The following is a 9605-nucleotide window of genomic DNA, read 5'->3' on the forward strand; positions in this document are numbered from 1 at the left end:
AAAAGGCACTCAAGCGGGGACTAAATTGGAGTGGCGCAAAGTTTAGGGCAAAAATTAAAGAAATGGAATAGTATTAAATTAGAGGTGGTACAAATGGGAGGGACTGTCATGCAAATTCCCTTTTAGGTGGAAATGTGCAATTCTAGCCTGTTGAGCAGGTCAACACGCGGCTCCCACTTCCTTAATTGCATCACTTTAAATTTAATATAGCTTTTATTATACATTCATATTTTTTAAATCTTTCAAAACCACTTTTCTAAACAATAAAACCCCCGAAATTCCTTTCTTTTACTCCCCAAAATCCCCTTTTCACTAGGATTTCACAAACCCATCATCGTAAATGTTCACCATGCCGAATCGGAGAGGAGGACTCGACGACGAGCCACAAGGTGGATCCGTAAGACTCTCTTCTCCTCTCTTTTTTTTATTTTTTTGCCTACTTTCGTTTAATAGATTTGTAAACAAAAATAAAAAGAAATAAAAAAAAACTAAAGAACAAAATGAAAACCAAGAGAATACGATCGAAAATCAACCTTTTTGTTTTTTTTTATTTACGAAAATCCTCGGTACAAGAATGGGGATCCTTCCTTTTACAATTTCTTTCGACCTCTATTTTTAGCCAAAAATCAGATAGAATCCAAAAAATCCCCTCTCAGCTTTTAATGAACATAAGGCTTTTATATAGCCCAAAATCCAAAGAAAAAAAATACAAAGAATTTCATTTTTTGGTGTTTTTCTTTGTTGTCCTTTTTTGTCTTCTTTTGCAGGCATAAAGTGGTGGAGGCAAGTGGGTGTGCTAGTGACAGACAACTGGTAGTGGCGGGCTAAGGTGGGGCGGCGGCTAGGGTTCTTCTCCTTCCTTTTTTGCTGAAAATTGTTTAAGTTTAGACTGGGCTTAGAGTTTTAGTCTGTTGGGCTAAATTGGGTTTGGTTAGGGTTGGTTTAAGTTGGGCCAAAATTGGGCCTCAACAATTACATTAGATTTACAACTCTACACTCAGAAGAACAAGTTCTGGCTTTCAAAACTCACACAACATTTTCCTGTTTGTGAAATTTAGCTGTTAATCCACGGTTTTTTTTTTATCAACTTTTATGTTTCAGCTTCTTCCCTGTTTCTGGAATTGATTCCAATTTTATCAGTTCTGCAAAATCTATGGAAAGTTGCCAAGAAATCAACAAAATAATAATAAATTATTCAGCTGCTGAAATTATCACTATAATTTTCATCTTTTATATCTATCTAGATTCAGACCAAATAGAATAACTAATGAATACAACAAAAGTAGGGGAAAGAAAGAGGGAAAAAAAAACCTTCCATGTACATTACCAAACAAAACACCATCACCCTAAAGCACCATTATCCCAAGAAACAAAAACGTCTCCAAGGCCGGCTTCCAGATCCACCCACTGCCCTTCCTCAAACTCTGCCCCACCATCCATCACCTTAATCTCCACCAATACAAACACCTCTGCCACCTCTACCACCTCCACCACCACTACCACCCTCCCTTTCCCTAACCCCATAAGCCCTCTTTTCCCTCTCTCCACTCTGTACCCCAATCTCTCCCCTACCTCCCTAACCCTCTGCATTACCCCATTCAGCTCCATTGAAGTTGTATACCTCCTTTCCTTCCTCTTATTATCCCCTCCTTCTAAAAGCCCTGACAAATCCAACCCTGAAGACAATGCTATTATATCAAAAGCATTAACTCCATTACAAACCATATCATGTTTCAACTTCCTGTCATGTAACAAACTTTCTTGTTGGCTGTTTGATGATGGAAACGTCTTTGAAGTTCTCTTAAACCATGAAGTTTCCATTAACTTGGCTATGCTCATTCTTGTGTCGGGGTTCGGGTCTAAAAGCTGCCATATTATAGCTTTTGCTTGCTTTGATATCCAAGATGGAAATTGGAACTCCCTTCGTTGAATCTTTTTGTACATAGTCATCAAGTTACCATCATCAAATGGTAAATAACCTGCCAATAGAACAAATAAAATGACACCACAAGACCAAGCATCCGCCTTGGAACCCTTATACCCTTTTCTCCGGACAACCTCAGGAGCCGTATAAGCCGGCGTTCCGCAAGCTGTATGCAGAAGACCGACGTCGTTTAGCTGTTCTGGTAGAGCCGAGAGACCAAAGTCCGAAACTTTAAGATTTCCACTTTGATCTAACAACAGATTTTGAGGCTTCACATCACGGTGGGCGACACCGTTTAGGTGGCAGAAGTGGAGAGCGGAGACGAGTTGGGAGAAGTACCTACGTGCGGCGGATTCAGTTAATCGGCCACGGCGTAACACTTTGGAGAAGAGTTCACCACCGGAGGCTAGTTCCATGACGAGGTAGATCTTGGTCTTTGAGGCCATCACCTCGTGGATTTTAAGAATGTTCGGGTGATGTTGTAGGCGGCGCATAGCTGAAACTTCCCGGATTATCCTCGGTTCCATGGCGGCATCTACTGTTTTCGTTTTGTCTATGATCTTGATCGCCACGACGCTGTTATTGTCCTCAAGAGAAGTTGCCTCGTGAACTTTTGCAAAGCTTCCACGGCCTAACAACCGACCCAATTCATACTTACCTAAAAGTATACTTGCTGGTGTTTTAGTACGGCTGAGTGTCGGTATCTCTGGTGGTGGCGGCGGCGGAGACGACGGTGGTGGTGGTGGAAGTGGAGCCACTGACGGCATGGTGTATGGCGGCGAATAGGGAGTACCACAACGAGGTTGAGGTAGACGGTTAGTTGGGATATATAGTGGGGGGAAGTTTGGTTGGCTTCTCGCTGTCAAAGACTAAAATCTGGTGGGACTTTCCTTCCTAAACTACCCTTTAGATCTAGTATAATTTGATTCTTGTTTTGATTGGAAAATTAGGTTAAAATATACTTTTAAGTCCTGTATATTTTGTATATTTAAAACTTAGTTCTTTTACATTTAAGAATTTTTTTTCCCTCCATTTTTTAAATTTCAATTCCAATTGCTAAATTAGTTAGTATGACATTTTGACTTTTAAGAAATACTTATTTAGTAGTCATGTAATAAAATAATGATTTGTAATTAACTTGAATTTAACAGAATAACTTTGACCAAATTAACAATTAAACATGTATTTTATATCTGAAAAATAGAAAATTAAATTTCTTAAAATAAAAGTACGGAACTAAATTTCAAATATGTAAAAAGTAGATAGGCATAGAACATATTCAACTTAAAAACTTTCACTTATTTTTGATTAAAATTGCTGTTGCTCTTCATACTTAAAAAAGAAGAAGAAGTAAGATTCAATAATTAAAAAGTTAAAAATAAAGTGTTTTTACTTTTTTAATTTAAAAATCTTACTATTATTATTAATATTTTTTTGTTAAAATTTATTAAATTAACATGGTAATTAAGTTGTCCTCACATGATTATAATTGATGAAAAACAAATATATTAAGTTTTTGATGAAAATTACTATCCGCTTTAATGATTGGATTAGAATTTTAAAATTAAAAAGAATAAAAATTTAATTTTAACTTAAAAGTATAATGACCGCATCTTAAATTTTATAAAAATATAGGGACTAAATATTCTTTAAATTTTTCGTTGCAAATTTCAAATGAGTCTCTTTTATTTTGCCTTCATAAACCATCAGTTGTGTCCGGAATAATTGAACTACAAGTACTTTTCTTTATCTTTTTCTTTTCTTTTATTAAAGTGAGAAATGTTCAAATTTTACATCAACTTTTATCTAATATAATATATTAAATTTGATTTAATAATTATACACATAAAATTTTAATTTTAATATAGAAAAATTATCTCATACACAATTTGTAAAATTGATTTAGGTGTGACAATTGTATTATAGAATATAATAAAAATATAAATATAAATATAAATAAATTCTTTAAACTTCACAAAGAATGTATGAAATAATTACTCTTCATGAAACTTTAATTTTATTTTAAGAAAACAAATATAAGCCTTTGCTTAATAATAATATTGAGGTCTTAAAGAATTCTAATATCTTAAATTTAATTCTATGTGTGAGTTGTCTCCAAATTCTCTTTGAATTAGATCTTCTTATGATATAAGTTAAGATATAATTCAGTTATCAATTTTATTATGTTTTGTAATAATTTCTTTTAGCTATAATTATTTAAAATATGTATCATGAATGGTGTAAACTGAAATATAAATTTAATAAATTCAAAACAATTTAAAAATACGTATCACTCAAGAATAATGGTCTTTTATTACCAAAACAATAATACTTGTCTTTTTCTGTTTAAAAGAAACTACCCACTAATCAACTTTTTAATATAATTTTATTTGTTTTTATTCATCGCATAATAGTGTGTTATAATTAATTTAGTTTTAAAAGAAATAATCCATGTTGATTGCTTCGACTATTCAACTTTTGAAATAATTTGTTGTTTTTATATATATATAACTCTGAAGTAATCTCATTGATATAGGAACCCTAAATCCAGACACCAAAAGGGGTAGTTTGGTCGATAAGGAGAAAAGTTAAGGAATTGAAATTGAGTTAAATCATATCAAATTAAGCATTATCTTGTTATGAAGGAGTGTGCTTTTAAAATTGTTCAAAATGATTAGATTACAATTATAATTATTATTATTATTATTATTATTATTATTATTATAAAATAATAAAATATAGACACCTATAAATCAATTTCTTAGCATGTGACTATATATATTTAAAAACTGTATGTAGAGAAAAGAAATTTTAGTAACGCAAATGATATGTTTTTTGAACTTTAAGAACATCACATGTGATGAAATGAAAATAATCAGAGGCAAACATTAAATTGGGATAATAATCATTTCCTAAGTCCTGATATGAGCGGTGGATTGTTTTGGTACGCAAAAAAATTAGGGCAATGGTGAATCAATTAATAAATACGGCAACTTACATTGGTAGGGCCTTAATTATTAGTATTTGTTTTGTCTTACAAACCTTTAGATTGTTGATGAGAAAATGACATAACAATTTTTAAAATTGACATAATAGTAACTTTAACCCTCAATATTTATACATTGTATCAATTTAATCTTGATTCTTACAAAATTTGCCCTCAGTGTTTATACATTGTGTAATTTGATCTTTCTCCTTTTTTTTTTCAATTTTACTTTTCTTTGCAACTCTTTCACCTAAAAAGCTAAAAAAAAAAATCTATCAATTAAATTTTATCAAAAATATACCAAAAATATAAACACTCGAAAATCCAATATAATAATTTTTATTTTTTCTCATTCTTTTAAAATTAACCCTTAACGTCACAAGTAAAAGTAAAATTGCAAAAAGAGGACTAAATTACACAATGTGTAAATGTCGGGGTTAATTTGACACAATGTACAAATGTTGATGGTTAAAGTTGTTATTATACCAATTTCAAAAGATGTCAAATTATCTTTCGTTAATAATTCAATGGCTAGTGACCTTAAAAAAATTCAAATTGTTAAGTGACTGAAAAAATCAAATAATTAAATAATTATTTTATAACTTTTCATAATTTAATAATTAAAAATAATTTATTAATAATTAGATGATTATAATCCAGTTTACTCAATAAATAAATTGGAGCATTGAATCATTTATAGTCATGTCTAATTTTGCTACCTATAAAGTGGCAAGCATCGCCGCCATTACGCTTGTAAGAAAATAAATTAAAAACAATATATTAGGAAATTCTACCAAAAACTCTTACAACAAAGCTAAAAAAAAAACTTACCATAAGCTTCAAAAAATAGGAGCCTTTAGCTTGAATCAAAATTAATTGTAACTGTTGAAAAAAGGGATAAAGCCAAAACAAAATCGGAAATCACCAGTTATGGTAAATTCACTAAAGGTCAAAAAAGAAACAGTTGTAGGTTCAAAAATAATTCTTCACCAAGCTGCCATTCCTCGTTCCTTCTCTTGACCAATTCTTGTCGGCCTTCCTTCCAACACATTCTGGTCGATACCACTACCGTGTTTGCTGCTTTCCAGCGCTAGTCAAAGCCAGCTGCATCATCAATGCCATAGGTTCTATTTAAGGCAACGTTTTATGCCATCAATGCCATAGGTTCCATTTAAGGCAACGTTTTATACCATCTCATGCTTTCATCTTCTTCGCCGCAGTTCTAACCGATCCCAGTGGACATCTTCGCCTTGTCTATGACTTTCCAACGACTAACGAAGTCCACTTCCTTGTTAGTGTCGTAGGTTCCAATTGGTGCATTTTGGTCGTTCCTCTTCTTCACCATGGGACGATCTGTAATATCCTGAATTAGGGCTTAATCAGAATAGTGGTTTCGTGACCACAAATCCGAGATAGAAATAATAATTTTATAATTATTTTGATGATTATGATATGATTGCATGATTGTGTGAAAATTTCGTGATGAAATTCTATGCCTAAAGTGCTTAAATTGAAAGTAGGGACTAAATCGAATAAGTTGCAAAACTTGCATTCTAGAAGTTTTTAGTATGAAATTGTTTTGGAATATTAATGAAGAGGTCTTAAATAGCAATTTTACCAATTTTAAGTTCATGGACAAAATTAGGACATGGAAGGAATTTTGGAAAGTTTAGTAGTAAGGGTATTTTGGTCATTTAGTTATTAAAATGAATTAAAACAAAATTAAAAGTCAATTTTGTCCATCTTCTTCATTAGGCCGAAATTTCAAGGGTTCTCCATAGCTAGGGTTTGTTTCAAGCTTCCAAGCTCCATAGTAAGTGATTCTAAGCCCCGTTTTTAATGTTCTTTACGTTTTTGGAATCCCGGTTAAGCTTATGTTAGCAATAATTCAACCTAGGGTTTATGTTTGGAAAAATACCCATAGGTGAAATTTGTGTATTTTGATGTTTTATGATAGAATATGAGGTTTTAAATTATGTTAGACAACTTGTGCTACTCGGTTTTGAGTGAAAACGAGTAAAAGGGCTTAATCGACAAAAATACCTAATAGTCACAAGTATATGTTAGAGAGAGAATTTGATGTTTCCATAGAAGGGAAAAGTGATCAGCATGTTATAAAACATAAGAATAAGGAATAAAGTTTAATTCCCGAGCCTAGGGGCAAAAGTGTAATTATGTAAAAGTTTAGGGGCAAAAGTGTAATTTTTCCAAAGTTTGTATTAAATGCTGTTTTGATGAATGTATGTATTAAATAAGATTAATTTGGTATTATAGATCAAGAAAAACGAGATTCAAGTCGTGATCGAGGAAAAGAAAAGATTGTGGACTAAATTGCAAAATCTTTATATTTTGGTACCAAGGTAAGTTCATGTGTAAATAATGTAGCATAATTGTTATTTTTAAGTTATTGATGTTAATTATATGATGCGCTGATTTTTAATCGTGAAATATTATGCTTTGTGGTTAATGTTGAGTAATATGCAAATTATGTTTACTACTTGATAAATATGAATTGCTACCGAGTATCGGTTCCGATATTCCATGGAAGACGGCAAATATGAGATCGAGGGAAAAAGCCCGTTTGAACCTTAGGAATAGATTAGGATACAAGTGACATGTCACTAGGATGGTTGAGCATCCGAACTCGTTGAGTTGAGTCCGAGTTCATTTATGGATGCAAATGTCTGAACTCGTTGAGTTGAGTCCGAGTTCGTGAGATGTAACTAGGCATCCGAACTCGTTGAGTTGAGTCCGAGTTCACTTATGGATGCGAACGCCCGAGCTCGTTGAGTTGAGTCCGAGTTCACTTAGGGGCGGGTTACATGATTTCTTGATTACATATGAGGCACTTATGTGCAAATTATCCGTGTATCCGAGTTGTATTCCGATGTGTTCAACGGGTGAAATTTCTAGTGAAATGAAAGAACACTTAAGATGCAAGCGACGTTTTGGTAAGTGTTGTGAAATGGACACTTTGGACAGGTATGTTCTTAACCCTCGGGTTGATAATAGATACAACAACGATAAGATAGTAAGATGATGAATGATGTTTAGAAATATGATATATGTTTTGGTGATACCATGCTAAAGTTGTTTGGTATATTTGTATTGTTATGTTACTTGTTATTTACATATGAACTTACTAAGCATTTATGCTTACTCCCTCCTCTTTATTTACTGTAGTTTTGAACAAGCCAGCTCGGGAATCGGGACGGTCAAGGTTCGATCACACTATCCAAAGGACTTTCATCCGGGTAAATGGCTTGTAAAACTTAAGTATGGCATGTATAGCAATATATTTATTTTGTGTAAATAATTTTATGATATGGCCATGATTGGTTGAGAAAATGTTTGATATTGATAAGTCATGGTGATGGTTAAATTTAGATCATGTTTGATATCATGGAAGTTTAATAGGTTATCTAGTTCATAACAACTCATGAAAAGATGAAATTTGCCTTAAAATGTAATATTGCTGCAGATAATGACATGAATTTGAAAAATCACTAAAAATAGTCTAAATGGAATTAAATGATTAGCAAGTTATGAAATTGAAGCTTAATGAGTCTATCTTCATATAGATAAAAAAAAAGAGGCATATAAATTATAGTTTATGAGATATTTGAAACCTTGTGAAACAGGGCCAGAGTGATTTCTGGATCCTCTGTTCTGATTTTAAAATTCATAATAAATTTTACAAAAATAATTAGAAGTTTTTATTTATATGTACAGGTTCATTATTGAGTCTAGTTTTAATAGAAATAAACCTCATAGTCATTTAATTTCTGTATAGAGAAATATCTGATTCGTAATACACAGAGGTCAGAGCAGTCAAACCCTGAAATAGGGGAGACTTTAACTAATAAACTGTACTAATTGGCCCAACCAAAAATTCTAGGAAAAAATTAGTAAATATATATATGAATCTAAATTTAGGGAAAATTTACAGATCTAGATTTCGAGTTTCGTAACTCGAGATATGATTTTTCTTGTAACTGTGACGCGGGTAGTTAGAAAGCTATGAATGTAGAAATAAATGATTTGAAGTTCTTAATTTGATAAATATTGTTCGGTAACCCCTCAAGCTCGACTCTGGCGATGGTCTCGGGCGTGGGGGCGTTACACGATCTTTCTTTTCTCGATGTTTCTGCCCCCTCGACATTGCTACCCTTTTTTTACTGTGGGAATCATTCAATTCCTTGTCTCTTTTCTTTTTCATTTTGAACTCGTCTCTTTTTAGGAGAATTAGTTAGCTTTGGAAACCATTCAAAGGATCGTCAATCGCATAGCTTGGAACATTATTTTGAGAAGTAATGCATGTTATATAGTAGTTCAATGACTATTTTTTTCAATGTGCTAATGTGCTTCATTTAAGTTATGCATTATTTTCATTTTCCAGAATCAATAGAGAACTTTCTCCTCAGAAACAATGGAAGGAAGAAGCAGAATTACTAACAGAGGAATTGATGATTTCAATTCAATATACATGTACCATCTCTAAAATCATTATGAAATAAAAGTAGCATTAAATGAGAATTGTGTATAATAGATTCTTTGGTAAAGTAAAATAATAATAAAAAATTAATAAAAGAGAAAGATGGTGGATTCCAAATAAAGTTGAATTAATAAGTATGTCGTGGTATGTTAATTTAAGATAGGGATTAAATTGTAAATATGTGAAAAGTTTTGTATTTA

General features: G+C 32.3%; 1 protein-coding gene across 1 annotated transcript; it reads right to left on the reverse strand.

Moving 5' to 3' along the window:
* Positions 1 to 1208: 1208 nt before the first annotated feature.
* LOC108464841 (CBL-interacting serine/threonine-protein kinase 7-like) lies at positions 1209 to 2949 on the reverse strand. The gene has a single exon (XM_017765118.2). The coding sequence runs from the start codon at positions 2689 to 2691 to the stop codon at positions 1342 to 1344; it is 1350 nt and encodes a 449-aa protein (XP_017620607.1). The 5' UTR covers positions 2692 to 2949; the 3' UTR covers positions 1209 to 1341.
* Between the last annotated feature and the right edge of the window lie 6656 nt (positions 2950 to 9605).

The sequence above is a fragment of the Gossypium arboreum genome, chromosome 10, assembly GCF_025698485.1.
Source record: "Gossypium arboreum isolate Shixiya-1 chromosome 10, ASM2569848v2, whole genome shotgun sequence".
Taxonomy (NCBI): Eukaryota; Viridiplantae; Streptophyta; class Magnoliopsida; order Malvales; family Malvaceae; genus Gossypium; species Gossypium arboreum.

Excerpts from the sequence above, each read along its gene's own strand:
- LOC108464841 (XM_017765118.2), bottom strand. The coding sequence starts at position 2,691 with ATGCCGTCAGTGGCTCCACTTCCACCACCACCACCGTCGTCTCCGCCG.